The sequence below is a fragment of the Hemicordylus capensis genome, chromosome 4 (assembly GCF_027244095.1).
Source record: "Hemicordylus capensis ecotype Gifberg chromosome 4, rHemCap1.1.pri, whole genome shotgun sequence".
Classification (NCBI taxonomy): Eukaryota; Metazoa; Chordata; class Lepidosauria; order Squamata; family Cordylidae; genus Hemicordylus; species Hemicordylus capensis.
Window position 1 is genome coordinate 32238358 of NC_069660.1, and position 17911 is coordinate 32256268.

At 42.0% G+C, this 17911-nt stretch overlaps 1 protein-coding gene across 12 annotated transcripts in view; it reads left to right on the plus strand.

Moving 5' to 3' along the window:
• SULF2 (sulfatase 2) overlaps positions 1 to 17911 on the plus strand; it is a 450340-nt gene that overhangs the window by 326435 nt on the left and 105994 nt on the right. For all 12 annotated transcript variants that reach the window (XM_053248097.1, XM_053248106.1, XM_053248102.1 and 9 more), the window contains one exon: positions 4929 to 5168. In XM_053248097.1, the coding sequence (XP_053104072.1) occupies positions 4929 to 5168 (240 nt within the window). The remainder of the gene's footprint in view (positions 1 to 4928; positions 5169 to 17911) is intronic.

Below are 17911 nucleotides of genomic sequence, written 5' to 3' on the forward strand. Positions count from 1 at the left end.
TCAGGCAGTGGAAGTAGATTAGATCATATGTTTCTGTATTAAAGACTGTTGATATATAGGGCCTTGTCATTACAGTGGTTTTATTAAAGGAGGTTAGTGTCCCCAAGGGAGACTTAACATGTAGTGTTATTTCTGCACAGATGCCTCTGTCATTTAAAGGGGTTGTTAAAATTGTGTTTTAATAGCAGAATGACAAAACATTGATTCAGCCTGGATTATTTTAAGGCGAAGTGAGGGTTTACTTTATGTCAGAGATGGAAAAGTGCCTATCTGCAGTTTCCATGCTGTCTGTGGAGTTAAATCTATAAAGGGTTGATGCATTTCCAAGCGGGAGAGGGGAGTTAACAAAAGTGCTAACCAACTCATTATGTTTGAGTTGCAAACTGGGGTTTGCCCACAATTAGAGGGCATCCAGAAAACTCTGCTTTTAAGGACTAGGTGAACTGTTTTCCATTCTGGTAGACCAGATGTGTGGGATAGTTCAATCAGTGATCCACTGGCTGATAGGAACCATTATGGACTCTAGTCCATTTATCTGGCTTGCGGCAGGGAATTTAGAGAGCCCTGGATGGTCTCCCTTTCCCTGGGATACTTTTAGCAATATTGTTTCTGTACCCAATTGGGGAATTGGATGTTTAATCTTCACTTGTTTTGGTTCTGATCAATAGGAAAAAATGGTCCCCAAGAATCTTGTATGCAGTTTTCTCCCTTAATAGGTATTCCAGACATTTGAAAAAGGAGTGGTGATTGATAATCAATATCATCAATACATTTGCTTTCCTGTATCTGTTGCCTTTTTCCCACCTTTCACAGATAGTAACTATTTCCCCACACCCATCCCATATTTATTTGTTCTGTATCAACTTGAGACTCTTGCAATTTCATAAGAAAATTCCTTGCTAAAGAGATTACAAGAATTCCAAATCCATTATTGACAGAAGCAAACATTGACATTCAGTTTTTGCCAGATGGCTACAGGGGCCATTGATTGATCTTAAACTTTTAATCCACCATAACCTTGGATAAGATAGCTACTATTCATTCCAGTATGAAATTTCTTGCTCACCTTGGTATTTTCTAAAATGTGCACATATTCCAATGGCCCACAAGAAGAGGTATGTGTGAAAGTGTGTGAAAGTATATCATGGCTATATTAAGGCAAATGCCTAACATGCTTTGATGTTCTCATACTGTATTCTCTCCAGCTCAATCAGTGTAAAGGTAAAGTTGTGCCATCGAGTCAGTGTGTACATATCCTTAAATTAGCTGTAGTCTAGAAAGCCAGTAATGCACTCCATTTATAGTACACATATTTTGTAGTGAACAACTGATATCTACTTCCATTAGCTGGTTGTAACTAAAGGTATAGCCTACATGATATGTTTGTTTATAGTGAGGCAAAATTCAGTCAGCATTAAACACTGTTGAAAATGTGGACATCACTGTACAGAGTTGTAAGAATTACTGGCTGACATCCTGATCAACACTTTGGAAGTGCTGCATGCCAAATGCCTCCATAGCATTTAATAATCCAGAGTCCTGCTGCACAGGTACTCACATGTGGGGAAGGGGAGATTTTCACCATTCACCCCTTCCCCTGGAAGTGCTCTTTAACATCCTAAAATATGTCCCTAGGGTTGTGTGAGCCTCAGGGACGTGCTTTCCCATGTTAAAGAGTATTTCCAGGAGGAAGGGTGATTTGGCAAAAACCATCCCTCGCCTGCATGCGAACACCCGTGTGGCAGGACTCTGGGTTAATAAATGCTATGGAGGCGTTTTTCATGCAATGACTCTGAAGTGTTAGGATATTGGCCACTGTGATAATATACATGGAATTCTTTGAGCACCTTAAACCATAAATGCAATTTCAGCCTACAAAATCATTCCAAAGAAACTTTACCTAGTGCGAGGACAGCTAACTTGAGTGAGTTGATCCTGCAATATCTGAAAGCAAATTTAGATAACCATATTCTTCTGCCACCCAACTCTGTTATTTTAAGAGGCCGGATGCACAATAGGCTCTGCGAGCAAGTTTCACACTTCAGCCATGCCAGTTCAGCATGGGGAACATTGCAGGCACTTTCACACCCAAGGCTTAAAGCAACCCTTTCTTCAGTTGAGTTTGTAACAATATAAGGACAACATTGGACAGAATGCTCATTTATGTTTCAAAAAATTCTTCTTGTTTTCTTCCACTTGGAAAAATAATCAGCATACATAGCATAAAAGAGGGTCAAAGGTTATTTAAGCTACACATTCTGTGGGCTCAAAATCTACCCCATTCAGTGGACTCCTTTAAGTAACAGAAGTACATGTGGATCCCACAGTACAGTGAAGGCAAAACATTCCGGTATGGCTGGAAAATCTAGTTGCGCAGTTTGCTCTCTAAGATCCTGTGATTTGCCTTGTCCATGAAGAAATCTGATAAGCATTTCACATGCATTTTCTGGCTGTCATCTCTCTTAGGAACTACGTGGTGTTGCTCTTGTATGGCCTAGAGCCACATAAGCAGTTGAGCATTCTTGACCTTTGTTAACGTTGAACTGCTGATAAAGAGATCAAAGAAAATCTCATTGCACTGAGCCTGCTAAATCTCCTCTAATATTAATCTCTTGGTGCAAGCTTTAATCATGTTAAACCTCACTGTACTTTCGCCTGTGGCCCTCTGAATGGGCAACTCTGCACAAGTAGAGTGGCCTGTGGCACACAGGTGTGAGACCAACACCTATCAAATATAAATGTGTCTATTGGCAGAAGAATCTTTAAGGCAACCTGACCTTGTGGCTAGTGGAGGGAACTCTGGGTTGGGACAGAGATTTCTATTCTGCTGAAGAATCACATGCCGCAAAAGTATTGTAGCCCCTTGTTAAGATATGTCAAGTTAAGGACTGAAAGATCAGCACACAGATGCATACCTGTGGAGTCTTAGTTCAATTCACATTTTCTATCTCTAAAGCTGAGAAACAATCACAGGCCAAACCGTAGGTCCCCCCACCATCTGTTCATTAGGAAATGAGCCCTCTCTCTTGCATGTAATTTGTATTGCCAGCTAAAGATAGAAACCATAATGGAATGCATAAATCTATAGAAAGCCTTACAAGCACAGATTTTAATTTGAAGTGCTAGTGCTATGGGATGAACTCCTGAGCGACTGGGAAACCTAGGAGTGAATAATGGCATTAGTAAACAGGCAGAATTATTGGAGGGTGTTCCTGCTTTGTGCTTTGCCAGTCCTTATGGAAACAAAGTGGCTTTTAGGCAAACTGTGTAGCCATCATTCCCCTTTCAAATAGAAGAGAAGAAGATATACCTGTGGGTGGTTAGCTTAATTTTAAGAACTTAAATTGTACAGGCTGCTTTGTTATCTCAGTGGGAGGTCCCCTCACTGTATGAGAACTGTTCTAGCTGAAGTAATGACCATGGGTCACTGACACTGTTCCCTCTAAGGCGTGTGCACACTCACGAGTTTTCTGATGTCCGCTCAGTTAATTTTAGATCCCGCTCAGGTTGAATTAGGAAGGCCCCACTCTGAATGCATGTGCGCACACAGTGCCTTGATATTGCCGCCCAGAACAAAATTCATTCCGCACAGAAATGAAAAAAATTAGAGGGACCACTAGTCATTGAGACCATCTTACACATGTCTTGTTCTAGCTGATGACCATGGGTCACTGAGACCATCTTTCACATTCCAATGCCAGTGAAAGCCAGTGTGCTATAGTGGTTAGAGTGCTGGACTAGGGCTGGAGAAACTCCTGGGTTCAAATCCTTATCCAGCCAAGAAGCTCACTAGATGACCTTGAGCCAGTCACACTCTCCATCCAGTTTACCTGAGAGGGTTGTTGTGAGGATTAAAGGGGTGTATCTCATGTACACTGCCCTGAGCTCTTTGAATGCTCTTTGATCCATGTACATGTGGATCTTAGTAAGAATACATGATGATGTCATTTAGCCTACCCTGAAAACAAAGGCAGCTGAAGAGCCCTCGTTCCTCTAGATCAAAACTTGCTTTGAGGTTTATATAATAACAGATGAAGAAAATAGCAAAGTTTTATCGGCGTATTCCTGTTCATTGTTGAATCACTCTCTGGTCACTATTCAGACAAAAGTTTGGTATAGAAGTTGAATGCTCTTGTTTTAACCTCTCCTTCCTTTCCTTTGCTCTCTTGTCTTCCAGTGTGAACAGGTGCAATATTGGGTTCACCTCATGCCCAGGATTTCCCTGAATCTTTTACATACATCTTTCAACCTGGTTCTAGATAGCAGATCTTGGGAGATCTTGGGTGCAGATAAACTCAGCATTGTACCAATTCATATATTGCTTTCTACTTGAAGGTGAGATGAGGCGGTGAAAGGGAAACTTAAGGGTCCAAGCCTGAGGTTTGCTCTCCTAGTGCAAGGATGATGTATGAACAAGATCTGTGTGTTCCCTCATAACTCAGTGCTTTTCAAGGACTGAATCCGTCCCTACACTAATCTGTTCTACATGCCTAGATTGTGAACTGTTGCTTCATTTGCAAAATGAGCATTTTCTAATGCTCATAATAGAAGACATAATACTTCTAATACTGGCATTAGAACACGACCAGGAGAGAACACTTAAAGCTATTCACAAGGAAACTATCATGAGGACAAATCAGTTGCTGTTCTTGGGCTTCCCTTTCTCAAATCAAGTTAAGGTGATTGGGCAGTAAGGATACGGTTAGCTTTGAAGGTCCAATGCGGATCTGTGACGGTTCTCCAACAGGAACATTCAGACCACTAGAGGCTGACTGTGGCAGAAGGAAAGCTCCATCTACCTCAATATTCAGTCCTTTCCCGAAATTTCACATTTAGAATGTGATGAACATATGGGTAACTCTTTTTAACTAAAAATAATAATAATCCACTTTAAAAAACGTTTTTGATGCTCTTTTTTCTTTCCTCAGGTTCAATGCAAGTAATGAATAAGACAAGGCAGATCATGGAACAAGGAGGTGCTCATTTCATCAATGCCTTTGTGACAACACCTATGTGCTGCCCATCCCGCTCCTCTATTCTCACAGGGAAATACGTCCACAACCACAACACCTACACCAACAATGAGAACTGCTCCTCTCCGTCCTGGCAGGCCCAGCATGAAATCCGCACATTTGCGGTGTACCTCAATAACACAGGTTATAGAACAGGTAAGGCAGGCCAACACAAAAAGCTGCTTCTCTAGTAGGGTAGGTTTTTCTTGCCCTGTGCCAGAAACATTGAGATGTGAAGAATATACTCTCTCTAACTGCTCCAAGTTTGTTCTTACCAATCTGGTAAATGAAACTGAATTTTACTCATGTGAACTTATAATGCTGCCTGATACTCAGACCGTTGGTCCAGGATAGTATTGTTTAATTTGACTGATAGTGACTCTCCAGTCTTCAAGCTTTCCAAGTGCTACCTACAGATGCAGCGGATTGAAACTTTACCTTCTGTATGCAAGGCATGTTCTCTACCACTGAGCTACATCACTTTATTGCATACAAAGAGATCATGCTCCATTAAACTGAATAGTTATCACTAATGTTGGAGAGCAGGGAGAAGAGACAGAGGATATTTTTCATATTTTGGGGTGAAGTGGATGCTGGGTACAATTAAGGGCGTAGAGTTGGAGACAGATTTGAGCCATGAGATCAATATAGCCATGAAGTTCTCTTACACAAGTCCAATTGAAATGAATGGGCATTGCAGATGATAGTGCTGTTATGCAATTTCTGGTTGTTTCAGTTTGCCTTATGCAGGCAAATCCACAGAATCATGGAGTTCTCTCGAGTTGAAAGAGGACCTTGGAGTTTTCTTGTTCAACCTCTGCTCAGTGCAGGAGTCTGCTACAGAAAACCTAACAAATGACCACCCAGCTCTGTTTGAAAAATCAAAATTCAAACAAGAGAGCCCACCACTGTGCAAAGCAAAACATTTTACGGTCAAACCACTTTTACACTTAGGAAATTATTCCTAAAGTCTAGCTGAAGTCTGCTTCCCAGTGGATTGTGCTCCATGTTAATTAAAGTAAGTGTGTGTGTGTAGGGATGGGTGCCTTTTGATTTCCCACCCCTCCATCTTGGGAACCAAAATACCTTGGGCTGATTTTTGGTACCTTAGAAAAGGACATGAAACTGCAGCAGGTTGGAGACCCAATTTACCCACTCAGCAGATAGCCAGGAGCCTCAACAGCTCTTTTTCACTGAAATATACATGATGAAGAGGGTCAGGGATGTGAAGAGCGTCAGGGATTAGCTTTAAAAAATACACCTGACTGTCCATTCCCAAGGTGCCACCCTTTTACATCATACCTCATGCATCATGTTTTAATAGATTTAGCGTTCTTTTAAATTGTTGTAGTGTTTTGGCCTTTTACTTGTTTTTATTGTTTTGTTGTAACCCACTCAGGGACTTGCATTTTGGGTGATATACAGTTATGTTAAATAAATAAATCCCTGCCATATCCCTTAAAAACACAGTTATTGCCTCAAACTGCAAGCTTCCCCTGCCCTGAGTCTGTTCATCATCTGTAACTCTAAAATGCCACCATCTAATCCCCCTTCGTCAGCACTACTGCATACTTTCCAGCATTGTGTCATTTGCCAAAACAGCTACTCACATCCATCCTGCTAACCTAAAACATTGCTGTCATCCCACTCCCTCACCACTGCCGTAGTGAACTGCCACTACCACCAAGTTCACCTTAGGCAGCAAATGTTGACATATTGTAGATTTTGCACTGTCCACATTCCTTGGGCAGAATCTAGACTAAGGTAAAGTGTGCCATTGAGTCAGTGTCGACTCCTGGCAATCATAGAGCCCTGTGGTTTTTCTTTGGTGGAATACAGAAGGGGTTTGCCATTGCCATCTCTCACACAGTATGAGATGATGCCTTTCAGCATCTTCCTCTGTCACTGCTGCCCAATATAGTACCAGCGGAGATTCGAACTGGCAACCTTCTGCTTGTTGGTTGAGCATTTCCTCACTGCACCACATAAGGTGGTCTTGTGCCATTAGGTAGTCATGACTTAATCACCTTTTTAAATACTTGAGACAAGTTAGTCATGACTTAAATCACCTTTTTAAATACTTGAGACAAGTTAACCATGACTAACTTAGTACCTCTAATTTCAGTGGCAAATATGTTGAGCAGTGTGCTGCGTGTGGGAAGAGATGTGCTAGTGCAAAGCTGCCATGTTACAACTGGAGCTTGTGTTCTAAACAGGTTCTCTGCAGCAGCAAGCCTGATTGTGGTTGTGCAACTGTGCTGTGCTTTATTCATGTTAATGGGAACTTCTGAGGAAGAATGCTATCACATATCCTGTTTTTAGTGCAATTACAACATCCTCTTGTGCTAGCTCAAAAGAACGTGTTCCGCATGTGGCACACTGCTCTGGATGTTGGCCAGTGGTATTTAGTCATGATTAACTGTCTGGATCCTGCATTTGATAACTGTCCTGCAAATTTTTAAATGAAACAAAGAGGCTGATGCTGAGATGTGCATTAGCAAGCCCTGGAAGGTCAACCTCTTTGCCCTACTAAAGGCATCACATTGTCATTTGTACACTCTATGGTTGAGGATGCTGAAGGCCACATTAGGCATCGCAAGTGGTTGACAGTCCTAGTTTACAAGCATCAGAAGTTTATCTGTCTTGATAAACCTCTTGCAGTTCCACTTTCGTTGAAAGGAGGGCTTCCATCTGGGTTGTAATAGATCTCCACAGTGCTCTTATCTGTTCCCTCTAATGTGTGCACATGTGTGAGTGCTCACAAGTTTTCTGATGTCTGCTCAGTTAATTTTAGATCCTGCTCAGGTTGAATTAGGTAGGCCCCACTACTGCTGCCTAGAACAAAACTCATTCTGCACAGAGATGAAAAACATTAGAGGTACCACTGTGTAAGCGGATAATTCAGGGCACAACAAGACATGACAGTGGCATGGCCCAAAGTAGGTCAAGCCAACACTTAGTCGTGTTTTATTTGCTTTCAGTTGCTCTAGGGGTTGGTTTTATTGCTGCTGCTTTGTCCTTGTGGCTTGATTATGCTTTTAAGCTTATTTTTAATGATATGCATTGTTAACCACTTTGAATTTCCTTGTAAAGTGGGATTTAAAAAAAACAAAATTAAAACCAAATCTCTGTAACGCTAGGGATTTAAAGTGCTGTATGGATGTGCAGGGTGCAGAGTAGAACTCATGCTTTTTGTTCTGAAGCTGCCTTTTTAAAAGCAGGTCTTTTCCCAGTGGGGATTACTTCTGATCATGGAGCCCACCAGGAGAAAAATGTCTTTTTAAAACTGACTTGGGGAAGAAACATGGGCAGAAGAAAGGTGCCTGTGTGCTGTGCTTTAAAGCTCTACCTTACTGGTTTGTGGAGGCTGGGTGACAAACAGACAAAGCTGTGCCATAATTTCTAGTTTGACCCTTAGTAAGCAGCAGAGAAAAGGAACAGATTGAGAATCTGGCATCTTCATGCTTATAAATCTTTCACTTTTAGATAAATGATATAATTTCTATGACTATTCTAGGACTATATCATATCAGACTGTAGGTTGTGGATAGCATGTTTGAATGTTCCTCAGTGCATAGGGTAAACTATCACTAAAAATAACACATTTCTTATATGCAGAAAACAACCACATGAAGGTGAAAGTTAGGCTAGAACCTTCTCCCTGAACTGCTAGTTTTCTGTAGGTAGAGGGACTTTAATACGAGAGAGCACTCAAAAATGTGGTCTCTCTCCTGAAGTCAGAAATGATACTCTTTCAGGAACTCTGTAGCTGGTGGCATTGAAATGTGGAGGCCCACCCTATGCAGATTCTGTAACTGGGAGAAGAGCCCTTACCCCTGGACGTCCGAGTGGAAATCCAGGTCTTCCACATGCTCTGGGGCCCCCAAATACTCTTTAGTCTGTCCTGGATGGTGTGGTTGCCACACCATGCCTCCGGCCCATGCTGTGCCGGGCGGCTGAGCATGACCTAAAGACAGGGGCAGGGGCAGTAGGGAAAGAAATATATGGGATGGAAATATGTTAAGTTGTGTGTTGAAATGTTTCTGCTAGTGCATATTTGCGTAAATATACCTGTCTTATATTCTTACATTCTTGTGAGTTCAGTCGCTGTTTGTGCCCTCAAGAACTCACATGTTTAAAAATAGTGTGAGTGTGTGTGTGTAGGGGGGTGATGCTTAATTTGCAGTGGCGTTGGGGTGGGAGGTCTCCAAAAACCTTTAGGTCCAGGCTCCAAAATTTCCTAGATGCACCTCTGACTGGAAGGACTGGGGGGAAGGTTTCTGAGGAAGAAGGTGGAATATCCTGAGTACTCAGAGTCTCCGCCAATTCCTTCCTTTTTGTCTTGTTCTGCTTTGTTGATGGCAGAGTCAAGCTGCATGTGATGCCTGTCTTTTGAGCTCTGCCACTGAAGCATCTTCTGGCCAACCTTATTCTGAATCCAGCAGTAGGAAGATCAGACTTTAAGTCACTTGGCCATATTCAAGTCACATTTGCTTAGCCAGGCAGCTGTAAACACAACAGGATACACCGCAAGCCAGTATCAGGGGGCCATGGGAGTAAGATGCACTACAGAGGTGCCTTACCAGCAAAGTTTTTTTGTATTGAAAATGACTGCAGTAATCAGTTCATTATAGCTTTACTACCTCTGAGCAAGCTATGGATTTGCATATCTGTCTTGGAGGTAGTACATTATAATTAAGCCTTCTATTAGGTATATAGTTTCAGCCAGTTCTACGTTTGCCAGTAAGTTGTGGCAATTTATTGGCAATATTGCTGCTAGTTAAGGAGGTCTGTTCTTGTAGTGAGGCTTATGCTTGATTACCGTTTTTGTTGCGGGGGGAGCAATAATTTATCTTGTGCTTTATGGAATTATGGAATTGTCCAACTAGACTGGTGCCTTGCAGTGTTATTACATTTAAATGTTGACTCATACACATAACAACAGTGTGCTCTAGCTTCTCATGTTGTTGGTACTTAGTGCCCAGACTGTAGAAACCTGCCTTCAAACAAATTAGGTAATTTCCTTGTTTTGTTCTGCTCTGATAAAGACCTGAATTAGTCTGCAAAGAAATAAATTGAGGGAAGCATGGACACCCAATTACTTTGTAGCAGTTTCCTTTTGTTTTATTGCCAAGGGCATTAATGCCTTTGAGCTTACAAAATATGTCATAGAGGTTAACACCTTCTTTTGTTGTTTTCTCTGTGAGTATTGGATTTGTGTACGCCTACTCTTTTGATCATGCTAGTTGTGGTTGCTGGAGCATTTGAAGACCAAATTGTGCACACACACAAAAAGTAGCTTCTGCATTTTTAAGGAGTGATATTTGGTTTATAGCTCTGAATTAGTGTCATTGATGTAGTTCAAAATAAGTGTAGTATGCTGTGAAAACCAGATGTTCAGCAGTTTGTGAATAATGTGGTTTGGAAACCATTGGTGCTATGTGTTAAAATTCATATTTTATTTTTAATACTCTCAGTTAACTTGCTAGAACATACCACTATAATTTCAATTCTTGGCAAAATCCTAGAAACAGTATTGCACAAGAATTATGTCAAAGACATAATTAAAAGCACAATATTCAGCATAGTTCACATGAAATAGACAAAACAAACACTATAACAAAAACCCTCCTGTTTTACCAAATGAATTGAAACATTGACCTGTTTGTAATAACGATTCAGCACAGATTCAACTACATGCTCCTGCAGTATGCAAAATCAACACAGATTAGATCTCGTAGTATGATGAGCAGCTTCTGTTATACTTTGTCACACTTCCATTTTCTCTCTCATCATGGTGATGTAAATAGAACCCCACAGTAACCACTTCTGATTTCTTCTCTGTGGTCCCAATAGATTGAACAATGCATTTGGGGATATCATTTAGGAATTTGCATGCCAGCAGAAGAAGCATTCTCTGCAACAAGCAATCATTCTGTCAATACTAACTTAAAGAATATCTGCATAGTGACCAAAAGAATCAATGGATGATATCATTGGACCATTGCACTGTTTTGCTATGGAATTGGAAAGCACTCCTTCAAGCATTGTTTGCGTACTTGAAGAACAGGCCTTAACCATTTTATTTATCTTATTTATTTATTTCTCTGTGTAAACTGCCCTGAGCCATTTTTGGAAGGGCGGTATAGAAATCAGATACATGAATGAATGACTAAATAAATAAATAATAAACCAGGTGAGTCACATAGCTTGTGGGAAGGGCCACATTCCTGAGGCAGCTCAGTTTGGAAGCAGCTCTTGAGAAGACAAGGCTTTGCTAACTGGAGCTTTGCTAACAGATATCAAAGGAGTTTTATGTGGCATTTAGCGGGGAAGTGTATGAGGAGGCGCACAAGTGGTCCCTGTTTACCACAAAGGAGGCACCCAGCATGAGGAGGTGAGTAGTACCCCAATTTTGTAATTTTCTTGGAGAACAGAGCCTCAAACCTTTAATTAGCTGACAACTGCAGCTAACACCTAGCTTTCAAGTAAACAAGCTGTGTATGTTCTAAATAGCCAATAAAACTAGTTATGAACATGGAATCCCATCAGGGGAGGGGGTGCTTCCCAGTGTGGCATGTATGACCAACCTCCTCAGGGTCTGAAGTCATAGGTTTGCACTCGGTGCAAAGAGCTCCTGGCTCTCAGGGAACAAGTTCGTTCCCTTGAATCCAAATGCCTTGGAGAAGCCCAGGGAGGCAGAGAGGTGTGTGGATAAGGCCCTAAGGGATATAAAAGAGGCATCCCACTCCCAGGCTGTCAGCTCCTCAGCGGTCATGGAGAATGAAGGTTTCACGGAAGGAGGATATTAGTATGAGGAAGAGTGGAATGTTCCCTTAGAAGGAACCCATTCCTTCGGTGATGCACCCATATCCTCTCGCCCAGTGATGGAGGATTCTCTGGGGGTTGGGGGCCTTCTAGTAGTGGGTTATTCCTTTGTTAGAGGCATAGAGAGATGGGTTTGTGACCCACATGTAGACCTCATGGTGACTTGCCTGCCTGTATGCTTGCGCATGTCACGCTCGCACTCATGGCCAACATTCAAGTGAGCATGACGTGCGCACGCGTGCCGGGTCATTTGAGCCTAGTAATTTGTGCCTCAAGTGAAAATTCTGGATTGATTTGTTCTATAGTCCATTAGTTTGTTTCCCTGGCTGACCATGGTATCCTCAAAAGTCTTCTCCAGCACCAGAGTTCAAAAGCATCAATACGTTTTCTATTTTGCTACTTCAAAGTCCAGCTTTCGCATCCATAGAGTGTGATGGGAAAAAGCATTGTCCGAATGATTCTAATCTTTGTAGGTGTAGACACGTCACAGCATCTAAATATGCTTTCCAAGGCCTTCATTACAACCCTACCAAGTGCTAGTCTGCAGTGTATTTTTTGAGTGCTGGATCCTCTACTGTTTATGGTCGATCCTAAAAGTCAGACGATATCCACCACTTAAGTGTCTTCATTATCATTTCTGAAGCTGGTTGCTGTACCCATTGACATATCACGCACAGTATGAGATGATTGCCATATCACGCACAGTATGAGATGATGCCTTTCAGCATCTTCCTATATCGCTGCTGCCCGATGTAGGTGTTTCCCATAGTCTGGGAAACATACCAGCGAGGATTTGAACTGGCAACCTCTTGCTCACTAGGCAAGTTACTTCCCCGCTGTGTCATTAGCTGCATATGTCTCCCCTTAGTCACCTCTTTTTTCCAAGGTAAAGAGCCCCAGATGCTGTAGCCTAGCCTCATAAGAAAGGTGCTTCAGGCCCTTATTCATCTTGGTTGCCCTCTTCTACACCTTTTCCAGTTCTACAATATCCTTCTTAAGATATGGTGATCAAAGCTGTACGCAGTACTTCAAATGTGGTCGCACCATAGTTTTGTCTAAGGGCATTATAACATTAGCAGCTTTATGTTCAATCCCCTTCCTAATGATCCCTAGCATGGAATTAGCCTTTTTCACAGCTGCTGCACATTGAGTTGACACTTTCAATGAGTTGTCCACTGCGACCCCAAGATCCCTCTCCTGGTCAGTCACTGACAGCTTAGATCCCATCAACGTTTACTTGAAGTTGGGTTTTCTTTTGTCCCAATGTTCATCACTTTACACCTGCCAACATTGGACCACATTTGCCATTTTGTTGCCGACTCACCCGGTCTGGAGAGATCCTTTTGGAGCTCCTCACAATCAGTTTTGGATTTCACTACCCGAACGAGTTTGGTATCATCTGCAAATTTGGCCACCTCGCTGCTTACCCCTACTGCTAGATCATTGATGAATAAATTAAAAAGCACTGGTCCCAGTACAGATCCTGGGGGACCCCACTTCTTACTTCTCTCCATTGTGAAAACTCTCCATTTATACCTACCCTCTGTTACCTGTCCTTCAACCAGTTACCAATCCACACATGTACTTGTCCCCTTATCCCTTGATCGCTAAATTTCCTCAGGAGTCTTTGATGAGGAACTTTGTCAAAAGCTTTTTGGAAGTCCACTTGTTGACACTCTCAAAGAACTCCAAAAGGTTTGTGAGGCAAGATTTACTTTTGCTGAAGCCATGTTGGTTCTCTCCCAGCAGATACTCTTGTTCTATGTGCTCTACAGTTTTATCCTTGAGGATGCTTTCCATCAATTTGCCTGAAATGGACATTAAGCTAACCGGCCTGTATTTAGCTGGATCGCCCCTGGATCCCTTTTTCAAAATCGGTGTTATATTTGCTACTTTCCAGTCCTCCGGTACAGAGCCTGATAGCAGAGATAAATTATATATTTTAGCAGGAAGGTCTGCAATTTCACATTTGAGTTCTTTGAGGACTCTTGGGTGGATGCCATCCGGCCCTGGCGATTTGCTAGTTTTCAGTTTTTCCAGGCAGTTTAGAACATCATCTCTTGTCACTTCTATCTGACTTGGTTCTTAAGCCTCCATGCAGGGGCGGAGCCACCATTGGGCCAATGGGTTCAAAGCACCCAGGCAGCACCCAATAAGGGGCCACCCCTCACAGCCCTGGCACGGTCCCCGCGTCTGACATCATACATGGGGGTGCTGGTTTAGCTCCTGAGCGAGGGCCGTGCGGCCCCTTCGGGAGCTAAACTAAAGCTGGTGCTACGTTCGCAGTGCGGCCCCTTCAGGAGTTAAAAAGCTTGCACTGCGAATTCAACGCCAGCCTTAGTTTAGCTTCTGAAGGTGCCGCGCGGCCCCTTCGGGAGTTGAACTTTGTCTCCCGAACGGAGCCTCAAGCCTTCATTCGGGAGCCAGACCACACACCCCGCGTTTGACGTCAGACGTGTGGGGCGGGGTCAGTGGGGCTGCCTCTGCAGCCACACATGGACCACCAGCAGTTAGGCTCCGTGCCTGCCTCCATCCCCGAACCTGTTTCAGGCAGCGGTATATACTCAGTATCCTCTGCTGTGAAGACGGACGCAAAGAACTCATTTAGCTTCTCTGCAACCTCCACATTTTCCTTAATAATCCCTTTCACTCCCTCATTATTCAATGGTCCAACCACCTCCCTGGCAGGTTTCCTGCATCTAATGTATTTAAATAAGTTTGTGTTATTCCCTTTGATGCTTTTACCTAATGTTCCTCAAACTCTCTTTTTGCCTTGCTTATTGTCACCTTGCATTTCTTTTGCCAGAGTTTGTGTTCCTTTCTGTTCTCTTCATTTGGATAGGCCTTCCAATTTCGGAAGGAAGTCTTCTTCCCTTTTATCTCTTCCTTGACTTTACCTGTTAGCCGTGCTGACATCCTCCTGAACTTAGTGGTACCTTTCCTCCTTTATACAATCTAACTGGTTATGAGTAAACTCTTGTGGCTTTGAGTAAATTCCATGCATTCTGGAGCAAAGTGACTCTCCTGATTTTCCCTTTCAGCTTTCTTTTCACCATACTCCTCATTGTGTAGAAGTTTCCTCTTCTGAAATTCAAAGTGTCTGTGTTAAACTTCCTTGGTGATTCTCTCCCCACATGTATGCTGAATTTGATGGCACTGTGGTCACTGTTCCCTAAAGGGTCGATGACACTGACACCAGGTCCTGGGTGCCACTCAGGATTAAGTCCAAGGTCACCTTCTCCATGGTTGGTTCCAAGACCAACTGTTCTAGGCCACAGTCATTCAACGTATCTAGAAATTTGACCTCTTTGTCATTACCTGACTGTGAATTTACCCAGTCTATGTGTGGGTAATTGAAGTCACCCATTATTACTGCCCTGCTTCTTTCCTCCTGCAACTCCCAGTCACTGTCAGCGTTTTGATCCGGAGGTCGATAGCACATCCCCAGTAGCACATTTCCTTTCAGGCCTTGTATTGTCACCCACAGGGTTTCTGTGGAGGACTCCGGTCCACCTAGGTTTTCTACCTTGTTAGATTCTACCTCTTCTTTAACATACAGTACTACTCTACCTCCAAGGCGCCCCTCCCTTACATTTCTTCCTTTCTCTGCTGAGTACTATTCAAAACTCGTTTCCGCCTTGAGGCTGAATGCATAATAGAAAAACTTTGAATGAACTCTTGCATAGATGTTGGTTTTAGCCTCTCTTTTTTCCTGGGTGTTTTTAACCATGTATTTACTTAGACATTTCTGTGGTCAGGTTTGTGGCCAGGTCTTACCAATGAGAAAGTCATCACTTGTTGTCTTGCAGATTTTTCCACCTCTACTTTCCTGCTGCTTTCCCTAGCCCCACCTCTAGCTGATATTTGCAGATGTATTTCCTCTTATGTGAAGGATCATCTTCTTTGCAGAGTGGGAAAAGTGTAGGAGTAAATAAAAACAGCATAAGATATCATTTTCTAGTCTCTATTTTGTGTGTCTGCGCACACACAAGTATGTGTGAAATTGCATGTGTATATGACTGTTGTGTGAATACAAAATTTGTTTGCTTCTCGTTAAATATTGGACATGATTAGGTTAGTCAGATCTTAAAACTGATCTTGGTCATCAGCTGTCATCTGATTGCTTAATTATTATAAAGGAGAAGTTGGATACCCATGTAAAGCTTCCCCATAGTTCTCTCTGTACAAATGCGGCTGCTGTCTGGAAAATGCTAATGTCTTAAGAGGCAACCAAATATTAAGGCTGTGTTGCCACATCTACGTTATGTGTTCTATATAGGCGGTGAATTGTTCTTTTATGCCAAACAGCTTTATCCCTAAATAATTTTTGTGCCTTTCTTTTTATGATATGCTCTGGGAATTTGGGCAGGAAGGCTTCCATTTATGTAAACCTGTCTGGTTAGTTGAAGGATTAGTCTGTGGAAGATGTGCCACTTGCTGGCTGAATCATCAGTACCTTAAAAGAGTGGTCAATTACATTATGCTCTTGGATCAAGAGCATGTGGCAAAAAGAATGGAGAAAAAACAAATTCCTCTTACAGTGGGGATTTTTTGGTGTCTGAGAATTTGACTGCTAAAGTTTTTGTGTATAAATAATTACAAAAAGAATGTTCTGTTTTTCCTAGTTGCGTGCATTTCCTTCTAGGAAAGAACATTTAAAATGAAGACTCTGATTGGGAAAGATAGATTGCTGGAGTAGTGACTGATCTGCCTTTATAACTAAACACAAATATTTAATTGAAATGCTAAACTTTTAAGAAACACTTCTCCCTGTAATAATTTTGGATCTGTTAAACTGTGTATTTGAAAAGATGTTTTACTGCCCATCAATACTTATAGCCAAGCAGAGGAAGGAATGTATATATTTTATTGTAGACTACTAAGTAGGGTTGATGTTGATATATCTTAGGGCTTAGAATTATTTAGTTGACAGGAGATGCAATAAACACTGGTGGACTTTGTGTGAAGATACCAAAGGGATATTCAGTATGAAAATCTTTCAGTCATATCAAAAAGTGCATCTCCTTGGGTGATCTTTTGGTGACTGCTTTGAAAGGGAGTGAAGTGTTCACCTATTCAACAAGTATTGCCCTTACTCGTGGTAGTCCTCTGTAACATTAGCATATCATAAAATCTGATTGGCTACTCATATCACCCAATTCAGTTTGTAAGCCCTGATTTGGTGGGATTGCCCATGTAACTGATTCAAGAAGCATAGCCCCTGCTCAACAGATGTCCTCAATTAATCAAATCTGAGTATGTATTATTTTGATAACTATGTGATCCCTGATGGACTGAGGCTGCACATGTGACTGTTCTAGAAAGAAGATGATCCAATGATTAGAAGGAAAAAATGGCAGCAAAGCTGCAGTAGATAGGGGAAACAGTGACACTGAACAGGAATTTTTGTAGTCTGTGTCCAAAAACAAATTTTGCATGCCATGGTGGATGTGCTGGACAAACAAATACGTAGTATGGTCAAGGCTTGTGCATGGCCACCCTACAGTGAAGATGACAGTTGATAAGTTACAGCTAGATACCCATTTATGTCAGTGTGTTTATATATTTCTCTCTGGTGTTGTGCGTATAAAATGCTCTCCAGAGAACCACAGCACCAACAATCGCCGTGGTGCCTAGCAGAAATAGATAATATTGGTAGAATGATAATTGCCTTGTAACCTTTTGCAAATAAGTGGTTGATAGAAATTATTCAAAGTCAAACAAAGGGCAAACCACGGAAGTGCATTATGCAAGGTTGCAGAATACCGTAAGTCAAAGCCAGGAATAGGGACTCGGGTCTCTGAGTCACAGATCTGTGTGCTGACTCCTAACCACTAAAAACAGATCACTTCCCGGAGGGAGTTCTCAGTTTAACTCTGCTGTAATGCATTCAGCACACGAAGAAGTCCTAAGTGCTACAAACAATTAAGAATGGAAAATACAGAATGTATAATGTGTGTGTATGGACAGAATATTCTTAAGACTGTATATTCTGTACAGGAATGGTATAGCTAGTACTAGCATGGTATACCTAATGTAAGCTGCTATATTGGAAAGCGGTTTGTGAAGTG